The following is a 25,066-nucleotide window of genomic DNA, read 5'->3' as shown; positions in this document are numbered from 1 at the left end:
ACAGAAATGCCGTCCCTCTAATAAGGCAACAAGGGTTTATTCTTCTATCACCACAGTTTTGAGAAACGAAGTGGAGAGAAAGAGAAAACAAATCCATCTAAACTCGCAGACTATTATTACTTTGATGTGTTCGCGAACGGATCTGTGTAAGGACAGATGTTTTCTCAAGGAACGCAGCAGCAGTTATATGTGTGATCAATCTGAGATATGTATAATGCCGCATGTAAGCCGGTCGATAGGAGCACTAAATGTGATGTATTGTACCGAGATAGAGAGAAATTCATGTGCAGCCTCGTATGATTGGTTGAAACCATGAAAGGAAACCACTTGATACTCATACATGATTGTCCTTCATATGCACGTAAATACATTTTACGTGTGACGTTACGGTGTTTCTAAGTACAATGACAAGAACTTTCGCTGACCCCAATGTCACTGAAAATGTTACTGAGCACTGCTCTTTGCATTCAAGTTCGTTATTGTTTCACATAAAGAGAGAATGACCGAATCACAGAAATAATATGCGGGTTTTCCTATGCCCTAATTATTCGTGATTCATACTGTTTTTCAGTAAACCTACCATGTAATACTGGCGTTGACATGTTTAATTTAAATAATCTTGTGGTTTATAGCGCCTTTAAAAGATATTTGTGGTTCAGCATTCAAAGCGACTGCAAGAAACCACATTTGCAAAATATTCAGTATTATTTATATTCGAAATAGATATGTTCGATGGGGACGATCAGTGTTAATTTCATGAAATAATCTGTAGTAGCCTATACAATCTTTGGAGGGACTGTTAGCTTGTTGGTGATGAAGTTATCGATCATGTGTAGGCTATGTTTTCTTTTGGGTATAGCCTTACCAAACCAATACATTAGCGCTGTAAAAAAGAATTTACTTCAGAAAAAAAGTCAAACACAACCGTGACCATATTTGTTACTATGGAGTGTAATTGCGCATGGGTTTCTCTAAATTAAATATGGTCAGGTTAGGCTATTAGGGGGGTGGGGGGAAAGATGCAATACACGAGGGAATTCTATTGAGGACAAGTAGAGACTTTATTGCTGGAAACCAAACATGTTTCTCAATTGGACTAAATGTGTACCGATATAATCAATGTGTTGTCAATTTTTAAATCAAAGTCAGTAGGACTTAAATTACCCAAATATGGCAACAAAGGCAAGTGTGCTCTTGTTTTTATATAATGCTTTGACTAAAGTGTTGACCATCACATTGAGCTGAAATTTAAAACACTTTCATGTTCAGCAGTAATGAGATCAAAATCCCTGAAGATTTTTCCCTCTATTTCACGGGAAATAGCAGAATGAGAGGAACACATTCTATTGAGATTTACATTTGTTGGACTTGAGGCTATATAAAGCAATAGTTGCTAAGGACCGAATTCGTGCCATGTGTTCCTAATTAACAAAGCAAAAAATATCCATAAAATAACATGAATCATATACAACAAGAAATGGGCTATTCTAGTCTCTGTATGAGGTGCATGTCAGCCTATGTTGTGTACTAACTTTCGTTACTTGTTCTCTACTGCGTACGTTTTAAATGCACATGTTCTCATAATTGTCAGTCAGTGGTTTCAGTCAATTTCTTCACTTAAGATCTAAAGTGGGTTAGGAGGTTAGCATGGCAGTTTTACCTCACTAAAAAGACTACCAAATGACTGAGACACATCCAGTTTTCCTACAGAAAATAAATAGTCACTGCGGGCATGGAATGTAACTGCTGTTAGCTTGACTGAGGTACGAGTGTTTATCTTATACATTTAGGATATTCGGACATAATTTATGGTTTTTGATGTTGTCTGTGTGCAGTGGAAGAACAGACACCTAAAAAAGGAGTTAGACAGTTGGGTTATTTCGATCTGGGCCTTTGGTCATCACACTGGTATATCTAAACCAAGCTAAATGCGTGTCGTTTCATTTCATTTATTAACCTACATGCGAATGGGACAAAATAGTGTTATTTCTTTGCTTAAGCTTGTTAATGTGACTTCATATAAGACTGACTATCTATCTATCTATCTATCTATCTATCTATCTATCTATCTATCTATCTATCTATCTATCTATCTATCTATCTATCTATCTATCTATCTTCTTTGCATGCAATCTTCCCTCTATTCAGCAAGTGTAGATAAATAGTGTTAAATTCATGTGGAAGGTAATGTGGGAGAAGTTGTTGTTTGAAAAATGCTGTTTTAAATTATTGGGCATTTTGCACTTTAATTACACAAATTGCCTGTTTACATTGTGCCACAGGGGCCATATGCAGGCTATGACGCTACATTTCTGTTAACATTCTCAATGATCACTGCATAATTCTACGTCCACAGAGCTCCCAGCAAGCTTAAGCCGTGGATCAAATCCAACACAACAGGATATAAAATATCCCCAGTTGTGAACGTAACATAAGGCGACGCCTGTGCTTGCATGTGTGTGCGTGCGTGCGTGACTTAGTTGAACCGTAGAGTTGTGTCGTATGTGTGTTCTACTTCGAGTGTGTGTGTGTGTGGTCGGGCCTGGTGTGAGGTAAAGGGAGGCGAGAAAGCACAGATCGCTGTGTAAGCGATCCCTTTGTGTTGATTTAGGTAGACGTTTGCTGTATATAACGTTCAAGGCTGATAATATCATTGCCTCGCCAGATAAATAAAGCTTTGGCCAAACCATCGGGTCAGCTATCGATCCCTTCTGCGTGCAGAGAGAAAGGGAATGAGACGGCACAGGGACAGAAAAAGAGGGGGGTCTCTTATTAGCATTCCATAGCCATGACCGACCACTGACAAGTAAAAGAGATATCTAGCTCAACGCCATACATCTCCTGCTCTGCATACTTTTCATTGGATGATAAAGTTCACTTGGCTTGTCAGTGACAGCAATGAGGATATTGAAGAAAATAAAACCACATCGTTTTAAATATTTATTAACTAATTATGAATGCAAATAATTTGTGAAAACACTTGATTCAAGATTTCTGAGTGTTAATATACCACCCTTTTCAAATAAAAAAAAGTTTTTAGATGGGGCAATTTTTAATAAAACTAGCAAATTGTTTAAAAAATGTTTTAACACTGACACTGGGTATAAGCAAAGTAGGCTTTTTTTTTTCAAAGGATACGCATGCAAAAATATCTATTTACAGTTTCTTAACACTGGAAACTTTTCCACAAGGGAATTGTTGCAAGTAAAGCCACAAATAAAAACGATAAAATCTTGTTCAACAATGACAGCTTTTAATCATTTAGTTTTCTCCAAACGTTTTTTTTTTTTTTTTTTTTTTTTTTTCACTCCCACCCATCGTCCCGTCTTTATCTTTCTTTGTTGTTTTAAAATATGCATGTCTCTCCGGAATGCTAGTCACGGGTCCAAACTTTGCGTCCAACCTCCCACATGAAATGATCCCCCTTAAAGGGGGCTCAATATGTCTCAATCTGCACTTCGGTTCACTCAAAGCATTTGGGTACAGGGGACAGACTCTAGAAAAAAAGAATAAATTAAACGACAAGTCACCGAAGAGCGACTTTATCAACACGTCTTGACGAAGAGTGGAGACAGCGACAGCAAGATTTTGAAGAATTGCGCAGATGTCCTCTAAAAAGTAAGAAAATTTGTTTTCATTTCTTCCCCCTTAAACGCGCGCGTGTGTGTGTTGGGGCTCCCGGATGCGCGCGCCTGTGGAAGAGTGTGCGTGAACGCGCGTTGTGGTAGAATAGCTCAATAGAGATGGAGAGAGAGAGAGCGGAGTTGGAGGGAGGGAGCTCTGTGGGAAAGCAAGAGACTAGAGGATGTCTCGACGTGCGTGTATGTATGACTCCGACTGTCATTAACAACAAATCAATCAACACGTAGCATTTAAACTCGAAAGTGCCAGCTTTCCGTGTTTGTCTGTGTGCTGAAGAAATAAATCATTGCCCGGAAAAGGGAGCTTTGGGGAACGGAAAGTTTGCTTTGAAAGGGAAACGTGAAACAAGAGGTAACCGAGTGGAGGCGACGCAGACGTAGTTTTAACTGCGAAATATAAAATACACTTTCGGTCTTATTTTTAACAAGCTGGTTGACGCTGGGTGATTAGCTACGATATTCGGCAGCAATTCAGGTCAAACTTAGAGTCTCGGATACGATTAAGAGACGATTATAAATATTCTTACAATCTTCGATACTCCATCGGGAAGAAATGAAAAGCCTGTTTGTTACCGAGAAATAAAAAATACGCTTTTCATAGATAGACAGAGGACAGTTTTCTTCATTCAGTTTTCCCTTCAGGAACTGTAAACATGCTGACGTCAGATTATCGTGAGATCTTCAAGACAAAGCGCATGCAATTAGTGTATTTATTCAGTGATGCAAATATGTTTCCATAGACATACACAAGCACATTTTCTGATCCTTACCACATGGGCAGTAAAGAAATGTCGTTGCTACATACCTGATAACGTCCTGGCTTTTCAGCAATATTTACTGCCCGTTTTTATAATACACAACAGATGGTTTGCGCCTGTGCTACCGCAGCCAGCGACACTCCCAATTTTACTCAGCAGCATTTTGTTGCAGTTGCGTTTAATACTGGGACTAAATTAACAATGACCCACTTTTCATATACAGACAGCTTCATCTATATTCGATATAGCCTACACATTTTTCACATATCCATATACACACAAAATATATGTAATTATTGAGATCATGAACAAATATGTAAAATATCTTATATATCTCAATTATTATCCTCAGAAACAGCTAAAACAAGACAGCATGCACGTCTTGTGGCTTAAATGTCTATCTATCTATCTATCTATCTATCTATCTATCTATCTATCTATCTATCTATCTATCTATCTAAACATTTCATTTTTTATTAACACAACATAAAACAAATAAACAAGCATTTTAGTCACTAATTCATAGCAGGCGGCCTGACAGGCTTGGTGAATTATGTTGTGGTTAATATTGCCCTAATTTCGTTTTTATTTGCCTAATTTCTCAGCATGACTTCTATTTTCTTTCATAATAAATGACTGAAGCGTTTTGTCGAGGGATATTTTTCATCCCAGTTATATAGACCGGGTCTTGACAGAGGCATTATCTCTCTTGCTCCAGTGTTGGTCCCTGCCACGGCTCTCTGATCCCACGCCTTTCCTCCTTTATGCTGCCTGTCTTGCCTATAGTTGTCGCAATTTGTGCGTTTGATAAATACATACGCATTCCCCCACTTCCAATAAGACGCGAAAACGTTTCTGTAGTAGCTAAACTGCTTCAAAAGTAACGTGAACATACAGTAGGGCATTTTAGTTTGTTTATATATATATATATATATATATATATATATATATATATATATATATATATATATATATATATATATATGGGGGGGGGGGGGGCTACAGTGGGGGTACCCACTGATGTTATATATATATATATATATAATGTATGTATAGAGGGAGAGAGATAAAACAGTTAGACGTTTCAGAGGTTTTTGACATTTTACAAGACGTAAATATTTAAAAGGCCTTTATTTGTTAGTGAATATACTTCTTTTAAGGCCTGATGTAAGGATTAGTTTTCTTTATGGATAGGAAACCACATCTCTCAACATCCATCGGCTAAGCCACAAAGCCAGTTTTCTCGTGCGCTCAAATATGTGTGCGCGCGCTCACGTGTGATTGTCTGTGTATGTCTAAAGGTGGGGGTCGTCTGAGGATTCGAGGAAGGGAGAGAGAAGGTGGGCTCGTCCGTTCTTTTAGAATGACCTGACTCCACAATCAACCAATTTATGGTATTAATCTGAATGTGGTGTGGTGTTCCGTCTATTGGAGGCGAAATTTGTTGCCCAAGCTTTTCTTTCCTCTTCTTATGTTAAATCAGAACGCAAGGAGGTCTGAACCGTTACCAAAGACACTCCCAAATATCCCATCCGCAGTAGAGCTATCTCTGTGCGGTATTTATCCTTGAAATTCAAACCCCTGCCCCCCCACGTCCAAATTCATTTGCATTCGTTGATGATATCAATAAAGAATAGCAGGGATCCTATTTGGTTGTGGCAGGGCTGGGGGAAGGTGGCTTATTCGGTCAAAACTGGACAGAGAGGACGAAGACCCTGAGGTCAGCTGACCATTCAGTGCGCGGTGGAGGGAGGCGGAGGGGTCTGGAGAGGCTTATTTGAGAGCAGGCGTGTTTGTAGCCAGGCAATGAAAAGGAGTCAACCACAAAGCTCGTCATACTTCAAATACACCCCATCACGTCTTCAGTCTCATACCTCTCAACGGCTAAATCGGAGGAGAGGAAGCTATATTCTTTAAGAGGGTAATTCTTCCAAGTTTGCTTTAGTTTTTACCACCATGCACGGGGAGTTGAAATGATCACAACTACCAAAATCCAAAACTTTAAAGACAAAGGCCTGCTAAAATCTACACGTGTATAAATGACATTTAGAAACAATTCGACAGTGCATCAAAACATCTCCATTTATGTTTTTATTTCAGCGCAGCTGTGCATTTCGTGCCCCTGGTTACGCAAATTGGTGTAAGTCCTATATTTGATTATAAAACGGGAGAGATTGTGCGTGGCTAAACGTGGAAATGTTGTATGAGGCCTGTCGTCAAACGGCTCATTGGACGAGCTATACGGCCAATCCGCATGTGGACCTTTCAATCATTTCAAGCTGGAGGACGAGGCCCAATGTCTTAAATTCATTAAGAAAATTTTGCATAAATGTTCCTTTTTATATAGGCCTATATAATATTTGCTTCATATTTACATGAAATATATACCCTATATAAAAAGTGGCAAATTATAAATTGATGGTTGGGAAAACATGCAATTTTGTGCAGAGAAAAAAAAAATAGTCAATGTTGGCAGAGTATTAGTAACCAAGGAAATATAAAGTCTTATCATATCACTGATATAGGGAAATGAATGACTAGATTCTTAATAATGAAAACGTTTGCAAAGCACGAACTGTATATGGAAACATAGCAGGAGAGCTTCAGATGGTCATCTCTGTAGATATTCATTTGAATATTTATTTATTTATTTATTTATTTATTTATCTATTTATTCATTCGCATATATTCCTGAAGTATTCGCGTTGAACACTGAGTGTTTAAGTTCCCATAAGAGACGTGAACTATTCAGGTTATAGGCTACTTTTGGATAACTCTTACTTAACCTTTTCTCCTTGCAGCTAACTTTGTGAAACTTCCACTTAATGTATCTTAAAGATGCACAGATTGGCAACACGTTGGGATCAGAATATTCAAGCCTCCACTACGGCACAATAATCCTCAGTGCTTTCGTTCATTCAAACAGGTTCACCATGAAGGGTTGCAGAGCTAGTTTGTGTAGATCAACTTTTAAAATATAATGCAGGGTTCAAAGTCACCACCATATTCTAAAGCGAAGCATATCCTGTTCTTATGGTAATAATTGAACATAATACACAGCTTTCTCTGTTCCAAAATGATCATTATAACCAATGATTAGCTTTATTATTGCTAGAAGATACCTGGACAATAGTTCGACCAAGGATTGTTTGATATCGTTTTTGCATTTCTCTCTGGTGTGTATTCGGATTCCTGTGAGGTCTGAGGATGGCGGCTTTGTTGGTGCTCTGGCGTTCTCATGCCTTGCAAAGGGTTCTGTCAGAGCTGTTTGTTTCTCCCTTTATTTGCTAGATGGCGCTCTGTGTTCTGGGACCCTCAGTTAGAGGAACAAACGGTCCTCAGTTTATTCTTTACCCGTTTTCCATTGTTCATCCATTCTCAGTTTTAAAGCTTTTTTTCCTCTTCTTATCCTTCACACTTTGTATTCGGAAAACATATATTTGAATGTGCGTTAAAATGATAATTATACATATTCTATGATTATATGCGGTTAATTTGTAAATGCAATTAGAGTTGTGCAAGCTGTTTTCGAGTATTTTGTGGTTTTACTGTATTTTATGATGTTATATCACATATGGTAAATTATGCTGCTTTGGGATTTGATCATTTAATTGCTATAGAATATGAAAATCTTTATAGAATTATTAAAACGGTTTATGATATATTTATCAAAATGCCTGTTTCTGTAAATCATAAAAAGCGCACATATTCATTATTTTTTAGCTATCCTTTTTTTTTTTTTTTGTTGAATAATATACGCATGTATTATTTCAATACATTTTAAGTTGTATCCAACTCACTCAGCAATATTTCAATGGACTGCAGTCAATAAATTTAAAACAAGATGATATCATTTTGAATAGGCTTCTAAAATGTGTTTTAAACCCTATAAGTCTCGGTAGATTTTCTTCACACACACACACACACACAAAAAACGCACCTATAATTTTATATTATTACATTTTAACAGACAGAAATAAGTGGATTTATTCAGATTTCCACACAAAAACCCTTCTGTTAAGAAGATATATTGCAGCACTTACACTTTCTCTAAATAGTGGATTGTCCATATTTGACGTTGATGAATGTGCCCACGATTTGAAGAACATTTAAAGATGTCGTTTAAATGTTATGCCAGATTGCTCAGCGGACGATGAGAAGCACCAGTCCGACAGGATTCACTAAAATGATACAATATCAAAATAAAAAGAGATTATTTCCCCCCTCTTTCTATTTCACATGACAAGGATAATATAATAGAAATATATTGGTTCAGTTTTGTGTTTTGTTTTATATCACGTGTAAATCCCGCTGTTTAGGACATAATTTATGTTATGTATTAATATTTTTGCTTGCATGTTATTCCCTTAAGTAATCAGTTTATTTATTTGACATTTTATGACAAGCCACACTGTTCATTTTACGTTGGTATAGTTTTATATTTGCATTATATCCGTATATTATATTTTTATGTTTATGCTATATTTTATCCAGTAATGGTGGTGACATAGCTTGTGTCTGTTAACTGTAATAATAACCAGTGTGGAAGCCTATCTCACCACAGTTTTCCTGTATGCTGAGTCCCTCCTGGGCCACTCAAACCTCACAGAATGAGAGCGTTTATGAAAAAAATGATCAAATATTACTGTAGCCTGTATGTTTATGTTGTGTTTTTGTTCGTTGCTAAAATTGAACTTCTTAAGTAAATACATTGTAGACCACATTAAGTTGTTTAAAGTTAAAATAAAAAAATAAATAATTTGTTGTATTTAAAAAATAAAAAAAATGTTACTGCTGTTTTTTGGAAAACGTAACATTCTCAAAAGCAATTGTTTCATGGTAAATAAGGGAGATTTGAACAATAATTCTAGCCCCACCAGCGCGAGATAAAAGCGAAATCTGACTGAGAAACGGGTACAAAGCCTTCCTCGTGCTTGTGACATTGCTCGCTGTCAGGATAGTTAGCAATGTTCTAATATGGACGGTGGCTCCAGAGGCTCATCTCTTGGGGTTTTAATTAACAAGCTGTCTCAAAGCTGTAGAGATCCATCAAACAGTCTCTCCCCACTAGCAAACCCCCCCTTCCGTCTGAACAGTCTCGCAGCCTCTTTGGCGTTACTTGAGAGTTCTCCGTGACTCCCCATTCAGCTTTGTTCCTGTATGAATTCGCTTGCTTATCGAATGTCAGATTACATCGCAGCGTAGTTCCTATGTTTGACTTTAGGTTTGTGTTCGCATGGACGGTGAGGTGAGTGAGTGAATGTGTGTGTATCTGAAGAGGTAGTGAGGAGAATATGACACGTTTAGAGGTTTATTTATCTTATGCACAGTGATAAAATATGATAAAACGCAGTTGCAGTTTTCAACTTCTACCTCATCCACACACACACACACACACACACACACACACACACACACACACACACACACACACACACACACACACACACACACATCTACCTACATCACTTGCACAACTGGAAGTGAACGTCCCCCCTATACGGAAAAGGCAGGGGCGAGTTCAGGGTCAACAGAGAGCGCTGTCCATGGTCCTATTCAGAGGTGCCTGGGTGCTCTTATCAAATTAGACAGGACAAGTTTCAAATCGATGCCATCGCCTCTATCAGGAGACTGCCACTGGTTTACAACCTTTAACAAGCCACCCTGACAGTCAGTGCTCCAAGCGCAAATACACACCTCTGTCACGGTGATGGAGCGATCATGACCGCTAATGGACGGGGAAGAAAGGGTGAGATAACACACTAGATAACAGGTGATGCTCATCTGAATATCGTTACGAATAACGCGCATGACCGAACGAGCAAGTTTCTTTTTTTTTTCTTTCTTTTTTTTCCCTAAAAACAAAAAAATCGAAGGTATGAATTGAGACAATATGCTAGATTTAGGCTAAATACAAGTATATCAAAAGGTTTTCTTAACTGTGTTCGTTTTATTTTTTATTTGAAAGATATGAATAAATATGAGTGTTTACACGTAGCCTACTTGTCGATCGTTCTAAACGAAGATCAGCATTAAAAAAATTAAATAAAACGAACAATAAAAAAATTGTATAAACAGTTTGTGACAGCGCATTTGCAAGGTTGTTTGAAATCGAAAAAACAAACCAAAAACAAACAAACATTTGTTTCGTTGATTTATGAAGTTATTCTAAAAGCCTTAAGGAAAAACAAAATAACCAAATAGGAAACTAAATATTGCAGCAAACCAAATCAATGCATGAATTAAATATTTCACCATTCTTTTATGTACTTTATGAATTTAATTCATATGCATTTTCTTTTTCTTCTAAAAGGATACTTTGGTGCCTGTATTTCTAATTCTCTTAAAATTAATATTGTTAAAATTGTTGCTATGAATAGCAATTAACTAAGCTTATGCTTTTAGCATTTTTTTTAAATCATAGCAAGAACCTAAAATTAATTTCAAGCTAAATAATAATAATAATAATTACTGTAACGATCTGGTCATTTATAACATCCGTTTTCTTATTTATTCGGTTTAATTTAGTTCAATTTAGGCTTCCTTGCCTCTCATTCCGACTTTCAGGTCCACTCCAGAACACTAAAGATGATCCATTTGAACTTATTTTTAACTCTTGTTCTTATTTTATCTTTTTGGAATGTTACTTTCCTTCACTGTCTCACATTTTGACGTCTGAGATAAAGCGAAAAGGAAGCTCTGTTTGTCCTACTTGCACACTGGAAACCTCGTCAGTTTCTCATTCCCTGACAGATTTGCTAAAACAATAATAAAGACCTATTGTTCTCGAGCTGACTTAAAAGACTATCTGGGCATACATGTTACCCGCCTTCACTTTGCCCAGGTATAACAGACCTCGTCAACGTACACATCATTCCCATCAAAAGTTATGCTATCAGATATTGTTGAATATGGGTGGCGTTTCTCATCCTGGATGCTGATTCAGACAGAGACATAAAAGAACAGGTAGTCGAATGGAAGGACACAGTGGTTTGAAGCGGTGACGGTTGTCAGGGAGATGAGAGAGAGAGAGAGAGAGAGAGAGAGAGAGAGAGAGAGAGGCAGGCAGTCTATTTTGTATGAACACTCTAAAAGCGTGAGAGACGGCAAAGAATTTAGGAGAGGTAGAGACAGCCTTAAACGTGAGTGTGCAGCCAATTAATGGAAACCATTCATCCATTTTATCACCCCATATATGTGCGATATATATCACACCTTCACACACATACACTCTCCTCTGTCTACCTTGTTGCCTGTCAGGCTGTTTTTAACGGCAGTCCGTCAGACGGGCACCTCTGTGGCCTCGCTAATTTGGGTTCATTGGATGGCAATAACTTAATTTAGAGCCTCATCTTTTGAGGCGTTTCTTAATGAGGATGCGCTGTGCAATAACGCGCCGGTTATTCAGGTGGGAGCAACCAGCACCGCGCACCAATGTGTTTAGCCTCCAAGGAACCCGTTAAGCTTGATGAGACTCATCTATAACGCGTGATTGAATACCTATAAGCTTCTGACGAGACAGATCCGCGCGCAACGGACTCTCAAGCCCTGACTGAAGAGGCCTTCAGCCGTTCCTCCAAACCTCACATCACACAGAATCAAGTGGAGAGTGGCGCATAATAAGAGTTTTAAGGCACTGTTGTCTGGTTTCATTGAAAAGGCCTCTTGTTGTTTAGAGAGGATCAGGTTTTATCGTGTCCTAACCCTGGGTCGCTGGATATCACGGTGACCCGCTTGGCACCCTATGTGGGAATTCCATCTCTAGCTGTAAAATGACAGGTTGTAACGCTCCGAGCGCTCCGGTTACTTATGTGACCTTAACCAAGTGATTTAAGTCCAGGTCTTCTGGCCCTTGCTCTTAAAGCCCCCCATTAAGAACTGAGTGGCGAGAAATGTTTTTAGACAAGTGTGGGACTACAAGACATATAGTGATGCGTACTATAGTATAGAGGCCTCACTGCAGTTAAATAACTGTCCGCTTATGTTTCAAACCTGCTGCAGCCAGCAACTGTTAAATGGCCAAAATGGGCATTATAAATGCTAATACCAATATAAATACTAATATATTATTATTATTAATAGGCTACTAATACTATTAGACTAATTTACAATTATTTGTCAACTCACAAACACATTAAAGATCAGGCCAAACATCTGTTTTACATTTTATAATAATAATAATAATAATAATAATAATAATAATAATAATAATAATAATAATAATGATAACAACACTACAACAACGATTAAATTCATTTGACAAAGACTGCCATTGCGTTATAGGCTAACTGACATCTGAGAATAAATATTTAAAAACTTTATTTTGTAAAACATAACATTTTAATTTGTCCACAGAAATATCAATGTTTTATGCTGACGTTAGTATAATATATTAAATAAAAATGTGTGAAATATTAGCTTTATGCGAACAGGCGTTGCCCTACAGGAAAAAAAACAAGTTTTTTTTATTTTATTTTTTTTTAGATGGACCGTGTTCTTTCATTCGTTGTCCTGTTTTATGACACATAATATATCTGACGGGAATTTATCTTTACATAAAAGTTGATTCAGAGCTAATAATTGTTTTGATGCCTTATCGCCATTCCCTTTCATCACATAAACTGAATTCAGAACATTATATTCTCTGACCTGCGCTGAAATCAGTTTATGCGGGCGCCTGCTCATATTGTTGAATTCCAAAGTCCGTTTATCATTGTCCAAGAAAGAGCAGTGCAATATTTATCCAGAAAAATATCCCTCTTTTATTGTATTTATTATTATTTTCCCAACGGATCTGTCGGCGTGTTAAATGAAGCACCTGAGATCCTAGGATGTGAGACTACAACAATTACTCTCAAAACGCAATAATTCGAGCAAGTGTTTCCAAAAACACTGCATAGCAACACAGGACAAATTCAATCTCTGTGTTTTTGTCTGCTCTTGCTTTCCATGACATCCTCACATAACTTAATGAAAGTTGCCTTCCCTTTTCCCGTTCAGAAAGAGGAGTGTGATCCATTTTGTGCAACGTGCTCCACTCAGTTTCACACACACTTTGTCTAAAAATATCAGAATCCAAGACAGAAGGGGGGGACAGAAACCTGAAAGAAATCCTTAAAAGCCAAGCCTCTGCCAGCAGCAGCTGTCCAGTACTGTGTGGCGTGATCACCCCAAACCATCTCCCACTCTCATGACACATTACCGGAGCTCTAGCGCGCGAGAAAGCGGAACTTCAGGGAGCCAAGGTGCGCGCGCGCGTGGGTGGGTGAGAAAGGGTGTGTGGGCTATGTGTGTTATATGAACTAATAACAATCAATCATAAAGGGACAGTGAGGGAGGCAGACAGATTTAAGATAGATAGATAGATAGATAGATAGATAGATAGATAGATAGATAGATAGATAGACTATTTTGAAGTGGTAAAAAGAGTGAGAAGAACTGAGAGAGAGTTGTATTATTTGAGGTTTTTTTTTCTTCTTTCTTTCTCCAGGACACAATAAAACATCGATTGTTGCAGTTTGCTGACCCGTACAATTTGGGGGCTTGATTTCCCTTCAGAACCGAGCATATAATTATGCAAATAGAGATCTGACAGCGATCTGGTGAAGTACTCCCGAAGACAAGGGCCCGGAGGAGTGACAGTCCGGCTTCAGCAAGTGCTCGGCTCTTTGAGAATAGTTCATATTTGGCGGCGCATGAGAGTATGGGAGGAGACGAGAGCGTGCGTGACAAAACGCGGATAAAATTGAAATATCAATCAAGGACGTCATAGACTTCAAACACACAACGTTATTTTTGCAGTTAAGTGTGACTCTTGTGGAAGAGAGTGTGATGACAAAAAGTGTTGAGGATGAAATGAACACATTAGGCTCAGGCTACATAGTGTTTAAAAGTATGACAATTCTAAGGTGAGATATTAGTTTTAGAGTCATAGCTCATTCGTTTGCACAAATCCCACCGACCGTTGACACACTTTAGGCTTTACATATTTCAACGGTGTTAAAACAATTAGGAAACATCACAAAATTAGTTAAAAAAACTTTTTGCGAATTCTAGTATGTTATTGTGTGATGTTATAGAAATTCTATCTACATGGCTTGAATTTATCAGCTAATCACAGCGACTATATGCTTATTCAGAAGTTAACATGAGTTTTCAAATTGTTATTTTTTTTTTCCCCATTTATTATTAATGTAACTATTGTATAGCCTAAATGGCGCGGTTAGGCTACTCAAATATGCAACTTAAAAAATAAATTCATTCAGCATATGACTATATATAAATACACTTCAGTGTTTATATCTCTGAATTACAACACTTTTTTTTTTTACAAATTTTTTTTATTTGGTACAACTGTCCTAATTGTGATAAAAATGCCTCACTAAAAAACTTATTGCAAAAGAAATGTTAACTTGATTATTCCATATAAAAAACTGTTAATTTTGTTTTTAAGCTATTATAATGGGAGAACTTTTTACCCAAAGTCAATGTGGCGCAACAAAACACATAAAAAACCATTATATACATAGACTACCTATATTATAAATCGCATATTTTTTATATTTGTAAAAAGTACATTCAAAAGTTATTTGTTTACACCACTTGTAATAGTCTATAGGCCTATATATTTTGATATATAGCAAAATTTAGAAAGTTTTTTTTATTTTTTTTTTTATCTAATTTCTTTGAAATGAACCGCGAATTTCATTTGTAATGATTTCTCCTTAGTATCATCCTTATTTTTCGTTAATCTCTTGTGACATAATTTCCGCGGGTTTCATGAGTTAAGGTCAAAAAAAAAAAAAAAAAAAAAGCAGTTGAAACATAAAAAACTAGGTGCTATAGACATGGCTTCATCCGATACTTCTCTGTCTTTGACTGACACTTATTTTGGTTAACATTGGTCTCATTGTAAAGGCCTGGGCTCGATCTAGACACAGATATCAGCTTTCGTGATAGAGTTCCACAGCTGATACGTGAGAAGAGCGAGTCATTCTCCGAGCAGGCTCACCTTCCCTGGGAACAGAGCTGAGAGGAGAGCCGCTGGAGCAACAGGCTTTATCGGGCTCCGAGGATCTTTCCCCCGTCAGGTTGAACTTTAACCCGACAACTTCTTGGGTTGAAAGTGATGCCTTTACGATCATTACGTTGTAAATAAGAGTACCCTGTGCATCGGTGTCTTTAAGTGCAAGGTGAGATATGTCTATCAAGCTGCTCGTTAAGGTGCATGTTATTTTACATGCCTGTTTTATGAAGTAAAAAATAAATAGATAAAAACGAAGACAATTATTGCAACAATTAAAATCAAAGATCGTTACGCACAATTTTTATAAAGAATTTTATTCAATTACAGCAAGTATGAAGATCAGTATTACACTCAAATGATATGGAAACGAAGTGAACGAGTAATCAGGGCACAAAACTGCCATCAATTCAAAGACGAAAGACTAACATATTTGAACGATTAATGAAAAGTGAAGTTAAAGTAAGATCCTGTTTTCATTGAATGCATTCCCATCGAAAGCTAATAAAAACTTCTTAATACAATTTCAAACAATTACAGTTTGTGGAGCAAACAGCACAACACTTCAGAGTGACTAAAATGTTTAAAAAAAAAACTTAGAATCTTGTCGATTAAAATATTATTGTTTAAAATGAGTCCTAATTTGCAAACCAATTAGGTTTTCGATTTGGTTTAAGGCTGCACTTAGCGCGAGTGACATTCACATATGGCTTGCCAGTCAACGCTTGCAAAACAAAATAGAATAAAAGATAAACTTTATGTGTGTTTTCCTAAGGCAACAACATTAGGATCGGAGTAAAGCAATTTTAACTAAACAGTATAAGCAACTTGCAGTTGATCAATGGCATCTAATGAATATTAGCAGGTATATTAAAAGTTAAAATTCCTTGTAAAAATAGTTTCAAAACATGAAAGCATCTGGGGTCTTGCATTTCTTCCGTTGTAGTTACATCTCTATTTTGGATAAAAATAATATATGAAATATGCATAAAGCACTATTTACATACCTTGAGCAATCTAAATAACCAATTACAAATTCTATTTCTAAAAATGATGAGATGAGAGAGGCCTTACTGAAAGATTCATTTTCAAGCTACAGCAGAGTGATCTGTTGACATGCCTGCGCAACTTATCTTTAAGCCTCTGCTAATACCACATTGTCCAGGAGACAATGTTTCTTGTCTTGGCTGAGACAGTTAACATCACGTATTTAGCAGAGGATGACAATGAGGTGTTGAAACAGTCCGAATAGTCATAAACTCTGCAATAAAAGGGCAGGTTAAATTGGCAAACATCTCAAGGAATGGCTTTTGTACTTTGGATAACATTAAATCTCCCTGATCCTGACGCATAGGAAGATGTTCCCAGACTGACATATCGGCTCAGTTAATGGGAGATATTCCTAAAACTCATGCTCGCACAAGGTTTTAAGGGATTTAAAAACAGAGGAGGATTCTTTAAATATGTCAAGCTGTCAATGGCTTACTTCATTGTGTTAATTCTTAATCTAGTCTCAAGATAGCCATTGAATGGATGCGCGAGTCTGCAAGTTGCTTTTTCCCAGTTAAAGTTATATGTATGGAACAACCAACCCGTAAGCCTTTAGCATCCGATATACAAAATTCCTAAGCGCTCCAGTATTTTAAAAGCAAGTAAGACCCCGGTTAAAAAGAAACAACATGGGGGGAAATCAAAGAGAGATACAAAGACTTTGCGGGCAGGCACTAGGACCTGCCAGACGTGTGTGTGTGTGTGTGTGTGCAGGTGCTTCCCAGGCATTAGCTCAGTTCAGGACAATGTCAGGATAATTAGAGGTGCATCAAGAGGCGGTGTGCGGCGCCGCCTGTCAGCCTTAATCTGGCCACTGATGGGCCACCACCAAATCCACACAGCGGCCCACAGGAGGCACAAGCAGTGAAGCCATATTGCTTTGACAGTTGCACTCATCCAGAAGTAATGCAAAACGCTATTCTGATGTATACAGGCTGACCCTGTGCTCCTCAGAGTTATACAATACACTGGGAGGAGGACTTCAAGGAGGAATATCTTTCATAAAAAGAACAGAGGAGAAAAGCAACTAAGAGGTTGACAAAGCTGGGCTCTGGGATCTGTGAGCCCTCTATAAGTCGTCGTGTTTTATACGGTGGGAGCTGCGTGTGGTGACCGGGCTGGAGGAGGAATCATCCTCTTGGTCCTTGAGAGCATTGCTGAAGAACTTGAAGATGGACTGGAAGCTCTTCCATGATGTTAACTCGTGCTTCTCGGTACCTGCAAAACACAGAACATCAGGGTGGATGTGAAAAACATACCGATAAATCACAGTAAAGGAGAATTTCTTCTCCTTAACACAAAAGAAGATATTCTGAAATCTATCCCTAACACTTCTTTGTATACTGTCAGAAAAATGTGCAAAAAGTGTCAACTTGTCACTGGGGCAGTAACCTCAAGGGACAACTTTGTACGCCTAAAAGGTGCATATTAGTACCTAGAGTAGTACCCATACTACTATGAACCTTTTAGGGGTCAAAAAGTTGTCCTTTTAAGGGTCTGCCTCAGTGGCAAGCTGTTGTCCCCCTAAAGGTGCAATTTTTTCCAAAAACTTTCCTGATGGTTACATTTTTCAAAATATCTTCAATGTTCTGCATAAGGTTTGGAACGACATTAGGGTGAGTAAATGATGACAGAATTTTTGGCCGAAGTAAACCTTTAACACTTCCTACTGAGGTCTCTAGGGCACTTAGATTATTAGAGTGATATGTGAGGACCGTTCATTCTCTAAATAGTTTAGTACGTCTGTTGCCAAGCAAAATCTTTGGACTCGGTGTCATGTGCTATGTGTTCCGACACAACGTTTTCCATCTATTAAGATACTGTGCACTTGAGGACAATGGATGTAATGGCTACTATCCATGGAAGATTACATTTTCTCTCTCTTGAGTTCGATACACCTATCAGTTAATCCACAAAACGGCTCAGTTTTCCCTCAGTGGCAGCGGGTTAAAGAATTCCCATGTTTGGGTCATTGGATCCAGGTGAAGTGACATGAACACCTTAAGTCCTCATCAGACCTTTCAAAGTCCCGCAAGAGCCTTTCACAGCCCTCATAATGCAGCACTTTCAGACAGGTAGCGCCTGGCGCGGCGGAAGCACCAAAGAACTACATTCGGTCTGTTTATTTATTGTGCTGTTTGTGAGAAAGCTTGAATAGAACTTTGGCTAGATTGATTCCACTTTGAACCATTTGCAATGTACGTAGCTTAAAGAATTCGACTGCCTTGATATACGTCTGTGTCAGTTTGTGTGGAACACAGAGGATCAAACTGATGTGCTTTTCCCCCCTCAATCACGATTTTTCATTCTTTCCCCTCCACACTGAAACTGGTGCATGAACTTGCCCGGAGGGATCCAATTAAAGACCAACTTTAAGGCCCATGCCAAAAGTGTACTCAGATGGCCATGATATTGACCTCCATGTTTATTACATTGACCCCAGTCTGGGAAGTATTGATGAAGATAGCTGTGGTGAGATGGGAAAGAGGTGTGTGTGTGTATCAGAACGTTGAGTCTTTCTAGCTCGGCCAATGATCAGTGCCTCAGGTCAAGTTTACCAAGCTGACGATCAGCGAGTCGATACCTGCTGTCCAAACAATCTCTTTAGTGGTGTAGGTCCTGGCACAACACCACTCTAGAGGAGAAGACATTGCCTCCACTGCTCTTATTTATAATTCATACCCAATTTGGAGCACACAGCCTTAACTTTCCCTCCACTCTAGGCTCCCTCACCTTTCCCAACTAACCTTTTATTTGTCTCTCCTTCTTTGTTTTTTTCTTTTCTAGGACCAATTAATGAACGAAGGGTTCACTTTTTGTTACCTTGAACCTGTGATGAACCCCTGATCGACGAGCGACTCATACTGATCCCAGCCATGGGGTCAGCCACAGTGCGTCTCCGAGCAGATATGCAAATGCAACGAGCCCCCGTGGCGACCCTGCGGGAGCTCCGCCCCTGCCGGCGACATCACCTTTGATGAGGGTTCACAAGCATGCCTCACTAATGACCCTTTATTACTCTACCTTGCCATCTCTTAATTGCCAAGATGTGTTGAGTGTAATCAATAGTGTATGTGTGCCACGGCGTGTCACGGTTACGTCATTCGCTCGCACAGACACACAAAGAATGGGGAAGAGGACAGCCGTGTCTGGCTAGCCCACAAATTAAATGAATGCCATTTAAAGAGGTGGCCATTGATTAAATGTCATCTTTCAATAAAGAGAGCAATGTCTATCGCATAGAGGTAGGAAAAGTCTATTGTTCTGGTTTTCCTTTAGTTTTTTTCTTTTTCTTTCACAGGCATTTCTGTTCGTCTGGGATATTTTCTGTTCTTAAAAGTAAGATGGATAGGGCTTATAATTCCTTTCATGTCTTACAAATAAAGGCATGCTACTATTAAAAATCCATTAACATGCAATTGGGAAAAAGACTATAAAAGCAATGACAAAACTTTTACGCTGCAATTACAATACATGTAAATTATGGTAATAAATAAAATTAACTTTTACTTAATTACATAAAAAGCTTTGATATATTTCCTATGATACCATTTTATTAATCTTTTTTTTTTTTCACATTTTATTTTCCAAAACGCATAGGCCAGTAAATAAAAATAAACATTTTTGTATGTTTTATACATATATATTTAAAAAAATAAAATCAATTCAGATAAAAAATAAAACACACACACACACACACACACACACACACACACACACACACACACACACACACACACACACACACACACACACACACACACACACACACACGTCTGGTTTACTTTCTTTGTGGGGACTCTCCATAAAAGTAATCGTTTTTATACTGTACAAACGGTATATTCTATCTCCTTACACCTACCCTACCCCTAAACCTACCCATCACAGAAAACTTTCTGCATTTTTACATTTCCAAATAAACTCATTCTGTATGATTTATAAGCTTTTTTACCCATGGGGACCTCTATTTAGGTCCCCACTGTGACACGAGTCCCCATGAGTCTGTGTGCATTCAGGTTGAAGTCCCCACTGGGATAGAAAAACAGGTACACATATATATATATACACACACACACACACACACACACACACACACACACACACACACACACACACACACACACACACACACACACACACACACACACACACACACACACACACACACACACACACACACACACACACACACACACACATTCAGTAACACCCAAATTCTTAAAGATGATATTGTAGAAAATTACATATACAAACTGCTGTGCTTTCTGTGAACATCATAATTACAAATTCTACATGTGTAATTGTGCAATTAGAGAAAGAGTTGCACCTCTTGAAAAAAACTCTCCAGCGGGCAGGCTGTCATCCACACGACCCTGACACCCCTCACAACATACTCATGTCTACAAAACACTATGTTTTGATATCCTCATCTTTAACAATGCACCTCACAGTATGAGCACAAACACACCGGCGCTCACACCAGGCCACTGTTATCAGCGTTACTTCATACGACTCCATTTGACCACTGTATTTGTAATAATGAAGCTTCATATTTCACTACCCCATTAAGACGTCTTCCAGATGCAGATCCAAATCTTTATAATGAACCATTAAATGATTCAGCTGGATACCTTTGAGGGTAATTTAGTAGTTCTTTGATCTCACTGTGACAAATAGTGTTTGAAACAGTGTCCCAGTGACAAGCACACACACACTCTCTCTCTCTCTCTCTCTCTCTCTCTCTCTCTCCTTTACACACACACACACACACACACACACACACACACACACACACACACACACACACACACACGCACTCTTTCAACATTCATGTCAACAATAAATCAAGGAAGACAGGCTTTAGCTATCGGCAATTCCTTTTTCTCTCCTCACCAAAAGCGTTACAAATGGTAATCGTGTGTGATGGTAAAATGCTCATGAGTGAACGATGCTCGAGTGAATGAGCAGTCAAAGCACCGCCGCAAGTAACACTCGGAGAGAGTAAAAAGTATCAAAGTGTGCTGATTGTAATTGGTCTCCATCTGTAGCGTGGCATTCAAATGCACCTCCTAATTGATTGAGCACTACTGGCATATTCTATTTATTTGTCAAAATTATTTGATTTCATTGCCAGACATTTTACATGTTGTAATTACACAGTTGTTGAAAAATTACAGTATCTGATATTACAGTCATTAAAATATTTCAACCTCTAATTGTTTTAGCGTGATTGTTTGCAGTTCTGCTACAGTAGCTTTATGTTTTTGTGCATGTGTGAGTGTCTTCCTTATACAATACCAGTCAAAAGTTATGGATAGAAATAGAAAGTTCAAAAGAACAGCATTTATCTGAAATAGAAAGCTTTTGTAACATTAAACACTACCGTTCAAAAGTTTGGTTTGGGGGTAAGGCTTTTTTTGGGGAAAGAAATAAAACAAATCAATACTTTTATTGATCAAGGATGAATTAAATTAATAAAAAGTAACAGTAAAGACATTAATATAATGTTACAAAATATTCAAATAAATTCTGTTCTTTTGAACTTTCTATTCATCAAAGAATCCTGAGATTTGTTTTTTTTACACAACTGTTTTCAACATTGATAATAATAATGAATGTTTTTTGAGCATCAAATCCGCATATTAGAAAGATTTCTGAAGGATCATGTGACACTGAAGACTGGAGTAATGATGCTGAAAATTCAGCTTTGATCCCAGGAATAAATTACATTTTAAAATATATTAAAATAGAAAACAGTTATTTTAAATTGTCATAATATTTAACAATATTACTGTTTCTTTTTGTATTTTTACTCATATAAATGCAGCCTTGGTGAGCAGAAGATACTTCTTTTAAAAACATTACAAAATCCTACCTTTCCAAAACTTTTGACTGGTAGTATTGCAAATCAGTACAAATATATCCTTGACTTTTTCAACACACAGTGTGCTTATACTTTCACTCCAAACAAGAATGAACTAGTCAGAGTAACACTAGTCAGAGTAACACTAGCAGGGGGAAGCTATACTTTGCACGAGGCTGCAGAGTCTATTTGCTATCTGCGTCCCTGTTGGCATAAGGGTTAGATTTCCAGTCCTAACGCTCTCTGATATTTGTTTGCTCTATGCTCTAGCGGTTTGGCGGTTTCGCCACGCATGCCTGAACATCTGAGAGGTGATCTGAGAGAGTCGGCTTGAGGACAAACGAGGCCAGAACAGGTGTCAACGTTCTAGCGCGCCGTGTTAACGCGGATCTCTGTGATGGAGATGCTACGATTCGTGACACAACTAATTAAATCTAAATATACTCTATAGCCAACCCCCCACCCGTCACTCCCCCGACGCATAAACCCACTGCCCTCCGAGAACACGGCTCATCCCTCTTCACATTAGACGCCAGGAGCGGATATTACTGTTGCAACTAGAGCGTGCTTTGTTTGCATTATATCTAATTAAATTAATGCATTTGAAAAAAAACATAAGCACTTAAAATTGCAAATAGAAAAGGGAAAAAAATATGCATGCACACCTACGATTTCATCAAAAAGTCTCTCTGTCAATTGCCCGAACGCAGGACCTGTGTGGCGTTGGGTTCCTTTTGCCCCCCCTCTCCTATGCCTCTTTTAATTACTTTACTTGTTATTGTTGTAAGAGTAAACAGAGGCAGAACTCATTACACATCCATAAATGAGAAAGCGAACGTGTGGCTTCAGGGCCTGCTGAGATAGCCTACAATTCACTTATAAAGTTGGAAACAAAACGAGAAAGGGGTAAAGAGTGAGTGAGTGAGTGAATGAAGGGAGAGAGGGAGACAAATGCAGTTTCATTCCACTCTTTTCAGATTATTCAAGTTTGGAAAGGAGGAAAGGCTACAAGAGAATGAGCTCCAGAACACATTTCCAGTGTGTGTCCCTGAGCTGCTCCTCCCTTGCAGCGGTGCAGTCTTTTTATTTTTTTTATTTGAGAGTGGGCGCCTTGACTTAGCTGTAATAAAGACGGCGAGTTTTATAGAGCTGGAATGGAGTCTTTACGAGATAACCGGAGAGCAGGGGCCAGTGTGGGATGTGTAGCGCAAGTGTTTGAGACTCTGGGGGACGCTAAGTCAAATCATACCGCAGGTTACTGTACCCACCAAAGGCACCCAGAACTATTGGCAGTGGCTTATTCTGTTGCAGTTTTCAGGAGAGAAAATCTAATGATGGCGCTTGGGTGTCTGAATTTGTTTTACCGGTCTGTCTAAAGCTAGTCATTAGCCCAGGCTAGCACTTTGCAAGAAGACTAGCGCTTCATTATCCAGCCTGACTGTGCCCACTCTGTTTGCTCCTCTGTAAAATAGCCTGTAATAAAGCAAATCAAGAATCACTGAGGAATTCAGATATGACAAACCATATCCCTGACAGGCGGAGCAGAAACACAGATAGCAAGGCTAATTTGAGGGCTAATTTGTTAGCAAGTCAAATAGCCTAAGTCCACAGTAGCATAATTAAGTTAGCCGCTGATAAAAATGCCCGCAGATGTCAGAGCCGACTCCAGAGGGGAAAACGAAAAATAAACAAGAATGACGGAGAGATTCGGAGTGCAAACAACTCCTAAGCCCCAGTTGCTCATCATTACAGTACTAGAATATTCATTAAGTGGCCTGTGGAAGAGTGACCGAAGCCTTACGGTTAAGATAAAACCAATAAATAACTCTGCTTTAGCACTGATGTGTTCGCAGCACTTACAAATAATGTATGCAATGCATATTGAGGGTATCATGCATGTTTAAAGTAATAATGCAATTGTAATAAGGTTAAAAACAATTTCAAGCAATTTGTACATTAACACATTTACGCCGTATGAACATACTATGTTTAAATAAGTAATACACTTTTTTTTTTCTTTTTTTTTTTAAATACGAACTGAAAAATATTTTAAAATAATGCCTGTCGTGAAATAAATCAAGAGAAAATTCAAATAAATAATAAAATAACCCTTGTTAGATCCATTCTGCATTTTATTAGTTATATATGCACATGTGGTCAATATTCTGTAGGGGCAAAAATGTAATCAAAAATAATCCAAATTCTAAGTCTGTCACCTAACTCTTTCAAAAGAAAAAAAGATGAACGGAGTGGCTGAATGAGCGTTTGATTTCACAAAAAGGAGAGAAAGAGGGTGGAATAAGAGCTGTTGCAAATGAACTGAGGATTAATGAGGATCTGTGATCCACACTGTGCAGGTACACCGAGGGTTAATTCACACAGGCTTTAGCACCAGCACAAGACAGCGTGTCAAGAGTGTACAATAACACAGCACATCACTTGCAAAATTACACATACAGAGATGAGAGGTGTTAGAAACGGTTTGATGAAATTGGCACTGCAGACAAAAGCCCTCCAAAAACCGCCAATGCATTTGGATTCAGTACATGGGGACATTTGCGATGGTGACCGCATGAGCATTTGCACATTCCCCCTGAAAATATTACATTAAAACATCACTGCATGTGCATCATTTGACACATCTCTCTGGTCAATTTCGTGTTTTTTTTTTTTTTTCTTTCATTCTTTCCTCACTTTCACATTTGAGAATATGGACAGAGTATGTACAAAA

At 38.2% G+C, this 25,066-nt stretch overlaps 1 protein-coding gene and 1 long non-coding RNA gene across 3 annotated transcripts in view; one reads left to right on the top strand and one right to left on the bottom strand.

Moving 5' to 3' along the window:
- The first annotated feature begins 3,362 nt into the window (after positions 1 to 3,362).
- Positions 3,363 to 17,155, top strand: LOC307159517. The gene is made up of 2 exons (XR_013821393.1): positions 3,363 to 3,618; positions 13,890 to 17,155. It is a non-coding gene; the product is annotated as an uncharacterized lncRNA (long non-coding RNA).
- Positions 15,724 to 25,066, bottom strand: part of arb2a (ARB2 cotranscriptional regulator A) — a 204,799-nt gene continuing 195,456 nt past the window's right edge. For both annotated transcript variants that reach the window (XM_079872939.1, XM_079872938.1), the window contains exon 11: positions 15,724 to 17,690. In XM_079872939.1, the coding sequence (XP_079729065.1) occupies positions 17,542 to 17,690 (149 nt within the window). In that variant the 3' untranslated portion in view covers positions 15,724 to 17,541. The remainder of the gene's footprint in view (positions 17,691 to 25,066) is intronic.

Source organism: Squalius cephalus, assembly GCF_949319135.1.
Source record: "Squalius cephalus genome assembly, chromosome: 5".
In the NCBI taxonomy this organism is placed as follows: domain Eukaryota; kingdom Metazoa; phylum Chordata; class Actinopteri; order Cypriniformes; family Leuciscidae; genus Squalius; species Squalius cephalus.
The sequence above is the reverse complement of the archived record's forward strand: the minus strand, read 5'-3'. Positions and strand labels throughout refer to the sequence as shown.